The sequence below is a fragment of the Grammomys surdaster genome, unplaced genomic scaffold (assembly GCF_004785775.1).
Source record: "Grammomys surdaster isolate TR1022 unplaced genomic scaffold, NIH_TR_1.0 217, whole genome shotgun sequence".
Taxonomy (NCBI): domain Eukaryota; kingdom Metazoa; phylum Chordata; class Mammalia; order Rodentia; family Muridae; genus Grammomys; species Grammomys surdaster.
This window is the reverse complement of record NW_021604662.1, coordinates 3,297,944-3,313,417: the sequence shown is the minus strand read 5'-3', so window position 1 is coordinate 3,313,417 and position 15,474 is coordinate 3,297,944. Positions and strand designations below refer to the sequence as shown.

At 43.9% G+C, this 15,474-nt stretch overlaps 1 protein-coding gene across 1 annotated transcript in view; it reads right to left on the bottom strand.

Moving 5' to 3' along the window:
- The window catches only part of Sms (spermine synthase), a 44,800-nt gene extending 35,579 nt beyond the window's left edge, over positions 1-9,221 (bottom strand). The window contains exon 1 of the mRNA XM_028772709.1: positions 9,064-9,221. Within this exon, the coding sequence (XP_028628542.1) occupies positions 9,064-9,112 (49 nt within the window). The 5' untranslated portion in view covers positions 9,113-9,221. The remainder of the gene's footprint in view (positions 1-9,063) is intronic.
- Positions 9,222-15,474: the final 6,253 nt, after the last annotated feature.

Here is a 15,474-nt window from a genome sequence, read left to right as displayed (position 1 = left end):
TTCTGGAAGAGCCAGGACTATACAGTGAGGCACTGTCTCAAAAACAAGAGAAAAAAGATAAATCTAGAGTAGGCTCCCTTGTAGACATCAGAGGACAATTTCAGGGAGCTGGTGCTCTCCTATTATGTGGGTTCCAGGGATTGTACCAGTTGAACCATCTCGCCAACCCAGTTATTTTGTTAAAAGTCTTACCATGTTTTTATACCTCATATCAAAAGGAGTTAAGTTAATGGCAAGCTCTTTCTTCTAACACCAAAGCTTCAGACTAGACAAACCAAACCTAGAAACAGCAGACATTTGTACAGGAAGGCCTATGATCCTCATTGTCAATACCTCAAAACCAAAACTGAGGCACTTAAGCTTCAGTATGATACTTTTCAAAGCTTCAACATTAAGTGCCATTATAAAACACGCCACTTTTTAAAACACAGTTTCCCAAAGGCTGATCCAAGGCATCAGTCCTGAAAATATTTTTTAAAGGTCTTTTTTTTTAATTATTTTTTATTGAACTACATTTCAGAAACCTTTACATTCAACTCTATTTTCTAAGGCCAATAGAAAAAACTGGAAGGCCTATGGGCAGGCACATCACTTAGCCTTGTTTGAACACTAAGACCTGTCTGTACTCCTTGAAGAAAGAATTCAGTATAAGTAAAGCAACACCATGGACACTGCTCAGGATTCTCACTAGAGAATTTCCACTCTAGGGTATATAAACACTGGCTACTTTAACCAAGAGCATGGGACAGGGGCTTTAAATAAAGACCTGGGCTCAACTCACAAGCCAACTTATTCCACTTCTTTTGCCAGAACTTTCCAAATCTCTTGAGTAAGCTAAATTTGTATATTTTTATATCTACTTGAGCACCTTTAACAGCTGGCACAGTTCCAAAGTATTTAGTCCTAAATATGGTAATTAGTGTTAAGTATTTTATGTATCACTTGACACTCTTCCATGCATTTTATTGATTATCTCATATAACAGCACAATGTTGTGTGATTTTGGTATCATTAATGCCTTTGTGGAAAGTATTAAGATGCATTTGTTAACTACCCAGTTAAGCCAGCTCAGTGAATCTAGAAAAGCTATTGACTCCTTTGGGTTTGGGGCTTGATTACTAGCATTGCCTCTTCCTCAATGACTTCTCCAAGAAGACAGATGACACTATTGTTTTAATGAAATCCAGGCCCATCACACCGTAGGGCAGCAAAATTGTTTTCCTGAGACCTGAAAAAGTGCCTAATTGTTACAGGTTTAAAAAAGCATTTGTGCATGGTTTACATACTTGGACTGCAGATTCAGTTGAGGAGTTTTCCTCACTTTTCAAAAGAGGCAAGCTTATAAATTGAACTACCATGAAATGGTGGTTAGAGCTGCAGGGTTCAACCAGCAAATTTGAGTTACAATCGTAGTCAAATGGTGGATTAAACACCCAGAATAATTATTGACTCCAAAAAGTCAACTCACTAATAGCCATATTGGACAAATTTTTAAACACGCAAGCACAAGACAATATCTTTTAATAATGCCTGGCTATGAAGCCCAGGCTTGACATGAACTTAGGATCCCCTAACTCAACATCTCCACTATGCAGATCACAGGTATATGCCACCCACTCTTGTAAATGTCCAGTAATTTAATAAATTAGTCCTTAGCTACAAGGTTTAGTGTACATAGGTTAGGGAGTTGCAATTAAATTAAAGATTGGCATCACTAGTCTTTAAGATAGCAAATCCAAAAACAAAAGTACTAAGATCAAAGCTACTAAAGGCCTTAAGGCCATAGCCTCAACTCCTAAGGAAGGAGCTGCCAATTCAAATACAGATTTAATTGTATGCAGGAGATGAGAAGATTCCAAACTGGTAATTCCTCCAACACAAAAACCAAACTGGCTCTCTTTTTTCTCAAAACAAACAAGACAAATTGCCTACCTGGACTCCTCTCCTTAATGCTCACACAGGGCTTCAGGTGACTTGAAAAAGTGCCTTTCCTCTACAGAGAGGGGAGGAGGAGGCTGTCAGTGCCTCTTCAGCAGCAGCAAGTGTCCCTCCCAAAGCATTTAAAACAAGAGAAAAGCATCCAATGAAAGCTAATTGATGTGTCTTGATATAAAGTACAAATTAACTTTACCATATGCACTCCATCAGCTTAAAGAAATGGGGATAATGAAAGAACTATGCTACATAGAAGCATTATGGCTTTTTTTTTTTTAAAAAAAATCATACGTTTTGACCAAAATTTTAATTGTAAGCCCAGGAAATAAATTACCAGCAATGGGATTATTTTGCCTGGAGTCATCTTAAGCATGATCAATGAATGCTACGAAGTATCTTCTATAAATCCAGAGGAAAGAGAAGTTGATTTTTTTTAAAAAGTTGCAACAAAGCAAATCAAATGGGCATTCCAAAGAAAGGCAGAATCTATAATCATGGCCCTCTTCCAAGCAGTCTATAAATTATTTCAAACACAATTCACTTATGGTAGGAAACCCAGCGAAATAGAATCAATGTCTTCCTCCAAAACTGTTTAATTCTGAGACACCCCAACCACCGAAGCAAAGTGAAATGCTGGGGGCAGGGATTATAGTAAAAAGAAGAACTGGATAGGAATGGATCTTCTAGGCTGATAACTGAGTTTGTTTACCCACAAGGTACTGAGGACTCAGGAATGTTTTGTAAATGAGAAAAGGAATCAAATGATCCAGCCTTTCTGCCAATACAGACAAATGGTGAGACTGCGGCCAAGAATTAGAAGCCTGAAAACAGATGAGCAGTGAATTTTGAGTGCACTGAGCAGGTGCTCTCAGTAAGACTCAAGGACATGGCAGAGGAGGTTCTTAGGATAAAGCGTGTCAAAGTATTCTGATACACTTGGGGGGACTGTCTTTTGTTTAGTGTTGGGTTCTTTTATATTATTATTATCATCCCATGTCTTTACAGACACTGACCAGAAGAGGGAGTCAGATCCCCTAGAGTTGGAGTTACAGGCAATTGTGAGCTGCCTGGCTCTGGACCTCTGAAAAAGCAGTAACTCTTTTATTCTTTCTTCTTTCTTCCTTCTTCCTTCTTCCTTCTTCCTTCTTCCTCTTCCTCCTTCTTCTTCTTCCTCCTCTTCCTCCTTCCTCCTCTTCCTCCTCTTCTTCTTCCTCCTCCTCCTCCTTCTCCTCTTCCTCCTCCTCCTCCTACTTCTTATTCTTTTTGGTTTGTTTTTCAAGACAGGGTTTCTCGGTCTCTGTGTAACATTCTTGGCTATCCTAGACCAGTAGACCTGTAGACCAGGCTGGCCTTGAACCCCAGAGATCACTTGTTTCTGTCTCAACGTGCTAGAATTAAGCTTTACTCATACTTTTATCAGCATCAGAATTAACCCAAAGGAAGATGTTTATGATGCAAATTTAAGAAATACCATTTAAGGGCTGGAGAGATGGCTCCGTGGTTAAGAGCACTGACTGCTTTTCCAGAGGTCCTGAGTTCAATTCCCGCAACCACTTGGTGGCTCACAACCATATGTAATGGGATTCAAAGCCCTCTTCTGATGTGTCTGAAGACAGCTACAATGTACTCATACAAATAAAATAAATGTTTTCTTTTAAAAAAAAGAAATACCATTTAAGAAAGTTCAAAGAGTAAAACCTGAGCTTTCTTGCCCAGTTATCAGCCCCCCAAGGCACCAAGGTTAAAGCCAAAAGGCACAAATCCTTTGTGAAGGAGAAAATGTAAAAAGGATGAAGGGACAAGATGCAGGTGAATCAGAAAATGGCTAAATATAATCAAAAGTGGCTAGAGCTCTACAATTTATTTTAGCTACTGGAATCACACAAAGAAGGCATGGTTCCACCAGAAAGTAGTTCACCAAGGAAAATTAGGAGAGCCACAGATTTACATAGGCTGGACAGGAAGTCATCCCCAAGCACTAAACAACCAGCACCTAGGGGGAAGGTGGAGCCTTCCATAACTTACTTGCAAAATGGTTTTGCTGATAACTTACCACATTAATAATTGAAATGCCTTTAGCCAGAATTTAGGCCAATTACCTGCGTGGGCACTACTGACATTCTGGTAGGTGACAGGCCTTTTTAGGCCTTTTAAATATGTTTATCAAAGTAACTATAGCATATCTACAGTCTTGTTTTATTTTGAGACAGGGTCTCATGAATCTCAGGCTGAACTCACTATGTAGAAGATGGCTTTTAGCCGGGCAGTGGTGGCACATGCCTTTAGTCCCAGCACTTGGGAGGCAGAGGTAGGCAGATTTCTTAGTTCGAGGCTAGCCTGGTCTACAGAGTGAGTTCCAGGACAGCCAGGGCTACACAGAGAAACCCTGTCTCGAAAAAAACAAAAAAGAAGAAGAAGAAGTAGTAGTAGTAGTAGAAGAAGAAGAAGCTTTTAAAGTCTAATCTTCTTGCTCCACCTACTAAATGCTGGGATTACAGGCTCAGTGGGAGTAATCAACACAAAGCTTCATGCATGCTAGTAAAACTGAAGTCTCCAGCCTCATTTCTCCAGAAACCACCAAATTTCCCTCACACTGTGGATCATGGAAAAAAATATTCCAATTGGTCATTATTAACCTTAAAAATTAAGGGGTTTGGTAATTAGGACAACAGCAAAAGCCTTGCAATCAATAAATAATCTCACATAAAGGTTGAAAATCTCAAAGAGGATAGGTGAGACATGAGTCATCCCATCATTCAGTATTCAAGATCTTGGGTTCAAAGCCAGCCTCCACAACCTCAATGGGTCTAATTTACTAATACTTAAAAATGTAGACTAGGCCTGCCAAAGGCGCACCAGCAAATAATAAGCACGCTTCAAAGCATACTTTTTTTTGTTGTTGGATTTTCGAGACGGTTTTTCTATGTAGCCCTGGCTGTCCAGGAACTCACTCTGTAGACCAGGCTAGCCTCGAACTAAGAAATACGCCTGCCTCTGCCTCCCAAGCGCTGGGATTAAAGGCGTGTGCCACCGCCTGGCCAAAGCATACTTTAAAGCAGAATCTGGACCTAGTAGAGGGCATATACCTGTATTTTTTTTTCACTAATTGAAAGTCAGCACTTTCTCCCATTTATGTCAACTACTCACTCCTACCTGTTATAGCCAATGAAATCATATTCTTATGTCATATACTTCCACCTGAAAATAGGGATTTTGTTCTTCAGTAGTCTGAAATTCTATATTTACTAATCGTGTTGCTCTGTTAGGCCTGGTTGGTGACCACACCTTTAATCCCAGCACTCAAGAGGCAGAAACAGACAGATCTCTGTAGTTTCAAGGCCAACCTGGCCTACATAGTCCATTCCAAGACAGCCAGGGCTACATGAAGAAATTGTCTCCAAAAACCAAAAAGGGGTGGGGAGAAGAAGCACATGTTATTTTGGGGAGCAGTGTTTTGAAAATTGCAATTTATGTAATCCCTATTTTCAGCTGGAAGTATATGACATAAAAATATTTCATTGGTTATATAACAGGTAGGAGTGAGTAGTTGACATAAATGGAAGAAAGTGCTGATTTTCAGCTAGTGAAAAAATTATAGGTCTGTATTTTTTCCCCATTCAAATGCATTAATTCATTCACTTAAAATGTTTGTTATGGGCTAGGGATATGGCTCAGTAACACAGGGTTGCTTCACAAGCATAAGGCCCTAGGTTCTATCCCTAGGTTCTTACCACACTAAGAAGTGATACAAAACCTACAGCAAATCTTTTCAGCTAAGACTATTTATTAAGTAGTCTTCTAGTCATATTAACCAAGATTTCTGTTACGAAAGTAAAGTGTAGTCTGAATGATGCACATCATTCTACTTCCCTACAACTCAACTTCCCAGATATAGTCAACCCAAGAGAAAGACAAAAGGAATCACAAGTAAGAGAAGTTTTTAGAGCTGACTGGCTAGCAAGACACTGCTCCAACAAGCAAGGAGAAGATATACCATCCTGCACTTTGCTCTACATATCCAGGGCCTTTATTAGAGGCTGGGACCAGAACAAGAGTATGTCCTTCACCAGTCCTAAGATACCCAACTACATCATGGAACTAATTTATTTTTGCTGGGATTGATCTAGAAAAAGAAAAGAATTTCATGTTTCCTGAGATCGACACTCCTCAGAGTTCAACACTTCACTTACAGGATGACCAAAGATGAGATGTGTTTAAGCAAAAACAATTTTCTGGGTTTCTTCATCAGTCAGAACAATAAATACTATCCAAATGGTTAGGTTGCAGGTAGTTTGGAACTCAAACAATAGCATTGCTAAGGAGTTCAAATTTAATTCCACTAAAATCACATCATGGAACTGCTCCATTAGGAAGGATTACTGACAAACAGGAGGGGGGAGAACATGCATCCAAACTCCACAGCCATTTGACTCACCCTTGAGTCACATCCAATACTTCCATGCCAAGAGTAATGCCTTTTGACTCACGATCAACAATTAAAATAAATGTTTTTAGAGACCTCACACATGGATTTCTTACCAAGAACCCCTTTATTGGAAAGGAAAGGAATTTTAAAATCCTTGTAATATAGTCAAATCATCCCATCTCCAAAATGTGTATCTGGATAATAAGGACATACTTTACTCTCATTTAATGACAGAATACTTTAAGAACTCCAGATCCTACATACATAGATACACATATACCTAAACACAGTGGCGTTTCCTCTAAAAGGTAGTTCACTGTATCAAAGTTTTCCTTTGTATCAGGTCCATTCCTTTTGAGATAGGATCTCTGTCCAGGCTAGCCTTGAACTCTCCTGCCTCTGCGGGAACTCTCCTGCCTCTGCCTCCAGGGTATTGGGATTACAGGAAGGTGCCACCTCGTGTCAAACTCAAAGCTTCCAATTGTTTCTTTGTTTTGAGAAAGGATTCAACCAGGTTGCACTAGACTTAGGTATCATAAAATCCAATTCAACTGTCTCTGCCTCTGGGTGCTGAGACTAAAGGTCTGCCAATACGCCTGGCTTTAGTTTTCTTATTTTTAATTAGGAGCAAAGTGTGAGTTAAAACATTAACAACTAACGCTAGTCTCTTTTGGGGGAGGGGCGGGTCGAAACAGGGTTTCTCTTTGCAGCCCTGGCTGTCCTGGAACTCGGATTTGCAGACCAGGCTGGCCTCAGACTCAAAAAGTTCCACTTGCCCTCTCAAGAGCCTTCCTTCGAGCTTTAAGTGTGCGCTCACCCTTTATTCTCAATGTTTAAACTAAGCTGAAGAAGGTTTACTCTTCTGTAGAAGTGCTAGAATTTTTCTGACCCCATGCTGAGCTCACCCGTCCCTCAAGCCCACTGGAAAAGGGATGCAGAAGATAAATAGAAGAGTCCCTGTGGAGACTACTTGGGGAACACATTCCCCCCCCCCCAAATTCACACCTTCCCAGATGGGAGGCCTTTGTCTACACAACAGTTTCCGTCACATTCCTCGCGACTAAACTCCAGGCGCTAGAACTCCCATTATCCCATCAGCCCGGTAAGCTGCCAAGATAACAGTAGAACCTTTGTGATCTTACACAGTCCTCCAGCTCCGCCACCCAAGTACCACCATATCTATAGATTCTCTCCAAGCTGTCTCCCTTGCTTCCATCCTCACCTAAGAAAAATGCGAAGTGAACAGAGCCGCTTTTTTTTTCCAACTCTATTCCGACCACCCAAGCACACTGGCTTACCTAACAACCCTCTAGTTCACGGGTACACAGTAAATCCCCCATGAGGCATGCACTGTCCCTTGCTTTCCTTTTTTTTTCCCCCTTTTGCTTCCCGGAAAAAAGACAAAGCTCCAAAACCTTACGAGATAAAACGCAAAAGGCCACCCACAGAACAGAATCAATTAGAAAAAGCAGACCGAAATCCAGATTTTGCTCCAAATCCCCCGATTTTATTTTTTGTCTTTACATTTATTGATCTTGTGAGCTCCGAGATCTTTTAGGATTGGAGGAAAATGTACAAAGTGTGTGCTCAGAAGTTCAAAAGCAATTAAGTCGGTGTTAAAAGAAAAATCCTGGACAGAGAAGACAGAGTGAAATCCCGGAGAAAATGCAAGACTGGGGCAACACACTACGTGTGGGATGATCTGGTTAAGTGAGAGTCTGCCGCAGTCGCACGTTTAAAGGCCCAATCATTCCCGCCCACTGCGCCCATGCTTGATTCTCTTCAAAGAAAAGAAGCCAGTGCATCCCTACCCTCCAAAATTCCATCACGCAACAAAGATTCTCCCAATCATTTCTGCTGAGACCAGGCTCGAATATCCAAGCCTCGCGGATTAGGGGTGATGGTGATGGTGGTGGCTCTAGTTCCCGCGCCCAAATCTCATCCCTCCCCCACCCCCAATAATAATAATTGTTTCCTTTCTCTGTCCGCCGGGTCCCTTTTCAGAGGATTCTTCGTCTTCTTAGATGGACGAAGAACCTTGCAAGCGCTGAGTGGCCCTGGTCCTTCTTCAGCCCTCACTGCCCTTAAGGGGAACCCCCCGACACATAGACACACACAACCAAGAGGGAAATTCAGCAGCCTGCCAGCACAGGAAAAGGTGGCGTGGGCAGCAGTCCCGCGCCGCGCACACCCCTCGCTCAGGCCTGCCTAGCCCGTCGTGCCTCGAACGAACTAAGGTGCTCCGGTACCCGCCCCCACCGGGGATCCGCCGCGCCCCACTGGCTCAAAGGGATTCTCCCCCAACAACGGGGCGTGAAGGGCGGCGAGCCCGCGTGGACCGACGCTCCAGGCCCGGAAGGGCGGTGCGGCTGGCACACACGGACGCGGCTCTCCCAGGCCCCGCAGTGCGGCCAGGCTCCGGCTGTGAGGCGAGGACCAGAACGCGGCGGGGACCGCGGGGGCGCGGCGCGGCGCGGCCTCCACCGGTGCACGAGGGCCCGCAGCGTGCTCAGCGCCGCAGCCGGGGAGACGCAGGCGCCGCGCGGCAGTCCGCATTGTTCAGCCCGCCGCGCGCTCCCCGGAGGAGCCTGGCCCTGTGGCCTCGAGCCCCGCAGGAGCGGAGGGAACGGTCGCGCCGCTGCCGACACCGCCACCGCTGCCGCTGCCGCGGCGTCCGTGCAGGTGGCGAGCGGCGTCCTCACCTTTGGCGCCGAGCGTGAAGTCGAGCGTGCTGTGTCTTGCTGCTGCCATAGTGTGGCGAGGCCCTGTGCCATGCCTGGGGAGGCGACCGCGGGAGACTGAGGGACCGCGCGGCGTGTCAGGCTGCGGGCCGGCGGGGAGTACGCTGCGCCGGGGGAGGCCAGGAGTAGGAGGTGGGCGGGGCCGCGGGCAAGCGACCCGGGGCGCAGGGGCGGGGCCGACCCGCCTCTTAGAGGAGGAAGCGGGGACGCCTCCAGCCCCGAACTTGAAGCGCTGGGTGTGAGGCCTCGCTAATGGTGGAATCGCGGGCGCTCGACTCCCTGGCATGCGTCACCAATGGCCGCGCCCAGCGCTAAAGCTCTGGCCATGCTCTCCCGCCATTCGCCATCCGTTAGGAGGTCACCTCAGCTTTAAACCGCTCAGCGCGACTTCCGGGGGGCCTCCCTATACACTTCCCCATATGCCTACCCCTCCTCCCCCAAGCAAAAGCCCCAGTTACTTCCTGACCATTTGAAGAAAATAAAATGCTACCACCCCTGTAGTCTAAAAGGACAAGCCTGACTTTTTTTCTTTAAATGCATGTGAACCCCACTGGGATATTAACAAGGTTTCTATTGGTAAGGGGTAGTATTTGAGGACAGAATAGAATGCTCCTGGACATTCAAGTAGCATACATTTTCATGCAAATTTGGAAAAGAATCAAGGACTAAGGCTGAACTGAGAAGTTGCTGATTTGAGAGCCTCTTCCACAGGACTTCCCCCTCCCTGGTGCCTCTATTTTTGTCAATGGACCTAGTCTTGGCCTCATTTTTGACGGTTAGTAGCATTCAACAAGATGGGACAAAAGAGAACTAAAGTGCCTGTGGAATAAAGCGATCCTTTATTGCACGAACAAAATCCCAGGGCAAATTGACTTCATCATTGTATGGGTTGCTGTGCCTCTCCTGATACCAGGAATTGCTGTAATGGTTGTTAAACTTGAGATTAGTAAACTCTGTGTCTCAACAACACAAAAACATTAAGTTTAGCTTTTCCTTAGGCCATTACTAGTGGTGGTTTGGTTTGGTTTGGTTTTGGTTTGTTGGTTTGGTTTTTTTTTTTCCTTTATGTTTGTTAGTTGGTTGGATGGTTTTGCCGAGTCCTTCACTGTCCTGCAAGAACCTAACACTGACTTCATAACTGTTCCTCAACAACCCGCACTGCATGTCTTTTTGATGTGCTCCTAATTTGTTCCTAGACATAGCCATTTGTTTTTCTTTCTTTCTCTAGAGACCAGGTCCTCAGTTTTGTAACCTAATTTGCACTCTGCTCCATCAGTCCCAATGTGTCAGCCCCAAGCTCCTCTTTCTTCTTTTCCTCTGGAGTCAAGTCACTGGAACATAGCTGTCCTCCTGTGTGTTGCAAGGGTAGTAAAGCTTCACATGCAAGACATGAGTGAGCTTCATTCCCTGTCAGCATTGGGGTAAGCCACCTGCCTTCACATAGCTTCACTATCTGCTGTCACCCTCTTGAATTTCTTGAGAATTTCTGAACAGAAGGTGTTGAGGTTTGGTTGATAAGTATGTAGCTGGTCTTGCTCAGTAGATTGTGGAGAACAGTGCAGTCGATGATGGGCTCCCAGCTGAAACATATCCTCCCCGGAACTTGTACTTCACCTTGCAAAGTTCAAAATAAGGACAGATAAAGAACTTTGGGGTACTTCAATGAAGTGATATCAAAAGAGAGCCATGAAAAGAATAGGATATTCGATATAGGATCAATATTGTCAGGGTGGTGTTAGCAGTTTACTGCAAAGGTCTTCCCACTAATCTACATAAACCTGGAAGGACTGTTAAAGATAAGAAATGAGAGCCTGACCATAGTGGCACACATCTTTAATCCTAGCACCTGAGAGGTAGAGACAGGCAGATGTGGCCGAAGGGAGCAGCACTATTAGGAGGTGTGGCCTTGTTGGAGGAAGTGTGTCAATGTGGGGGACAGGCTTTGAGGTCTCCTATGTTCAAGCTGTGCCCATTGTGGCACACAATCTCCTTCTTGTGTAAGGGGCCCTCAAAGGGAGTCCCCACTCTCACCCGGAGGAACTGCGCGCTCCCAAGGAAACACGGAGACCGACTTGATGCAAATAAGCAAAAGGCAGTTTACTGACAAGGGCCCTTGGGTCGAAAACACATCCCATGCAATGGAAGGATTTCGACCCCCAGCTCTGACAGTTTACAGTTTATGTAGGGAACGGCGCAGGGGGAAGGGGGAAAGTGGGAAACTTTGGCTCGGTTACATTTGATTGGATATTTTAAACATCAGCAATAGGTGTAAGTTATCATTTTGGCGGGCGTAGCAAGCTTTTCCTGGTGGTCATGATGACTTGTATTTTTTTGTATTTGGCTAAGAAACCTCAGACTTTCTAGGATAAACACCCACCAGGTGGCCCCTTACTCACTTGGGCATGTTTAGACTCGTCAAGGCCCGTCCTTGGTTGTTCTTATGTTCGTGGTCATTTTGCCCTAAGAGAGACTTATTATTATTATTTTGGCTATTCTCAGCAAAACCTTGGTGGGCTGGTGGGCTCTGCTGAAGTATTTTAAAATATTTTTTCCTTACACTTGTACCTGCAGATCAAGATGTAGAACTCTTGGTTCCTCCAGCATTTTCCATATGATGATAAGGGACTACACTTCTAAATTGTAAGCCAGCCCCAAGTAAATGTTTTCCTTTATAAGAGTTTCTGTGGAGCCGGGCAGTGGTGGCGCACGCCTTTCATCCCAGCACTTGGAAGAAAGAGGCAGGCAGATTTCTGAGTTCGAGGCCAGCCTGGTCTACAGAGTGAGTTCCAGGACAGCCAGAACTACACAGAGAAATCCTGTCTCGAAAAACCAAAAAAAAAAAAAAAAAAAAAAAAAAAAGAATCTAGGTGTGAGCTCTCAGCTACTTCTCCAGTTCCATGCCTGTCTACCTGTTGCCATTCTCCCTGCCATGATGGATGATGCTCATAGACCCACCCTCTGAAACTGCAAGCCCAGAATACACTTTCTACTATACATTGCCTTAGTCTTGGTATCTTACCACAGCAATAGAAAAGTAACTAAGACAAATATGGCATGCCCCCTCACATATGCATAAAGACCTGGTCCTCAGTTGGTGACATTCTTGGTCACCAAAGATATTAGAAACTTTAGAAGGCCTACCTGGCTGAAGGAAGTATCTCGCTGTGGGTGTGTCTGTGGAGGTATCTTGTTCCTCTTGCTGTTGTCCTCTGTTTTGTGGTTCCTAAAACTCTTATGCCATCATGTTCATCCACCCCATGGCCCAAAAACAATGGAGCCAGCTATTCATGATGGAAAGCATGAGCCAAAAGAAAATTTTCGCCCTTTTTAGAGTTATTTATGTCAAGTACTATGTCACAGCAGTGATAAACTAACCCATTAATCATAGCCTACATTTTGAAACAACTTCCAGTTAACAAATGTTTCCAATGGCAAAAATGTGGGTAGTATGGATTATTCATGTACACCAGGTTGCCCTCTGCTCCCCTTGACCAAAATGGAGGAATGGAAGAGGAAAATAGGCCTTACCTTCCAGGAATTAGTCATATGCTCATGGACAAAGGTGTGCTATGAGAAACAATTCCCTAGACACTAAAATCCAGTAAACCTGTCAGCAACTAGCCAGGACAAGGCACAAACAAAGCTATTCCATAATCATGTCTTTGCATGGGCAAAACATGGACATTGTCCAAACCACAAATAGGACCAGACATTCCTCAATCTTGCTAATAGTGATGCCTGCTGCTTCTATACCAACCCTAGGTTTATCCTGGCTCTTGTTTATCCCTCTTCTAGAAACATCTGCTAAGATACTCAGTCATAGGCATAGCCCTGGTAGCATCCTACCCTGATTGCCTGAAATGTTTCCCAAACCACCTGACGCAAATCCCCTAAGTCAGCACCTCTCTCTCTCTAGCTTAGATGTCCCAGTGTCCCCAAGGTGTTTGTTCACCCAGAAACAAGATGAAAACAGCTTGTTGAACTGCAGAGATATTCCTGAGCGTGTATTGCTGGAGAGTGGTGAGAAGGTAGGTAATAGGATGGCATCATAGCTTAAGGGTAAAAACTAAAGAAATAAAACCACAGGACACCTGTTTAGCAAAATGCTATTTAACATTAGACCTTAGTTCTACCCAAAAGTCACTTTCCAAATGCGCACACTTGCTTGTTAGCCTTTGGGCTGTGTTGGATATCAGCAATAGAGTTTTTGTAAAGTCAGAGGAAGAGTTGCAATTTGCACACTTAGCAACAGAAACTACTTGGAAGAAGGAAATCAAAAGCAGAAAAGTATTCCCCTTTAAAAAGCAGACTGTGGTGGTAACGGTGGTGATAGTCACAGTAAAGAGGAGCTAAGGTGCTTAGCTGAAAGCATCCAAAGGCCATCCTGTTCCTGTCCTAAACCTTCCTGAAGGTGCTGAGTAGGGAGTGGGAGAAAGGGGCCGCCCTTAGAAGCTGCCCTGAATATCAAGGGCAGTAACTTTCCATTTTACTCTTATGATTTCTGGCTACTTTGTCATCATTTTGCAAAAGACCCTTGGAAACAAATTTGCACACACACACACACACACACACACACACACGCACATCCCTGCCTCCAATGTGCAGCTGAGGTGAAATCATTTCCTTTCTTCAAATTTGGCATTCACTTTTAGGCTTAGAATGGCTGTTAAAAATCTGGATCACTCCCTCACCAGTTTTCCCAGATGAATGTGGGACTCATCCAGCTATTTAAACACAACAGTATTTAAAATACTGATTTAAAACTGTGTAACTGAAAGAGGGGTTTGGATCATTGACACGCTGATTCACCATTTCAGCTGCACACTGGAACCACCTTGGGACTTGAAACACATGGCTGTTGCCTGGGTCCCAGGCCTAGCACTCTGTGGAATTGGTCTGAGGCCTAGCCATTGTATCGGGATTATTTAAAAGTAACTAAACAAACCCCTAAAGAGTCCCGTGTAAAACCAAAAGTCCCACTGCCAAATCCTAAAGCAGGTTATGTCATAATAGCTGTCACTCCAGTTCACATCCACACAGATAGCCAGAATAAACAAATGTGAAAAGATGCCAAGTAAGGAGAGTAGGAGTTCAGGGAAACTGAAACTCTTGTAGTTTATTGTTGAGGATGTAACAAGAAGTATCCATCCGCTTTTTTTTTTTTTAAAGTTTGACTCAATGGTAGATTGCTTGCTTAGCATGCTTGGGGTCCTGGGCTCCATCCCCAGCACTTTAAAAAGGAGGAGTAGGATGATAAGATAATTATATCATCATATGATTCAAATACTCCACTCTGGGTATAAATACACTAAACAGTTGAAACTAGGTGTTCGTGAGGAAGAATGTTTATGGGAGAATTATTCACAATGCCCCCAAAGTGGAAACAATTCAAATGCCCACCCATAGATGGATAAACACATGGTATATTCGTGCAATGATACATTTACTATTTGGTTGTAAAAAAAAAAAGTGTGGGAGGTGTCCTGTGAAGTGGAAACTTCTACTTTCTTTGGAAAGTTATTTGTGTTAAAGTCAAATGATGTTTTGCTAGGACACACAGGTGAAAGGATGTGTTGCTGGAGCAGACACAGGAAAAGAGTGTTTTCCTGAAGCAGACACAGTTGAAAGGATGTTTGATATAACAAACATGAAAGGACTGGGGATGAAGGAGTATAAATATGACCCCACAGACAGTGGGAGAGGAACACTGAGCATTGGTTTGGTTTGCTCCACCTTGCTATTCTTCATTATTGATAAGCATGTATTGGTTCGCCTTACATATTGTTGAGCTCAACTTGTAATAATGCTGCCACTGAGAGAAACTCACCCAAGAACTGCTCATGAGGTTCCTGCAGCAAATTGCTACTTTAGCCTTGCTGTTCCTTCGGGATTGAACTACAGCTTTCTCATTCCTGCTTGTTGTCTGGCTGCCTAGAGGACTGGTCAGCAGCTGCTGAATCATTTTTGATGTTTGCTACAAGACTGAACTGCTGCCAAAGAAGATCAAGCTCGCCCCTAACGAACAGGTCCACTTCCCTCACGTCCTAATAACTTTTCTCTTCCACTACCTCTGCTGGGTGGTGGAGAGCTCAATCTCTCCTCTAGCCCGCCAAGTTGGTTGCAAAAAATTTATGCCTACAGTCCTGATATGAAAAAAAGCCAAGGCATCATGGTGAGTGAAAAAGCTACAGAAGAGCACCTATTTCTGTGAAATGTCCACAATAAGTAAGGCCAAACAGACAAAAGGGGGTCAAATGGGAAAGTCTTTACAATGTTATAGGTACAATTTCCTTTAGGGGTGATATCTTGAAACTAGATAGAGACAGCAAGATAGCTCAGTATGGTAAGGGTAAGGATGCCTGCTGTCAAGCC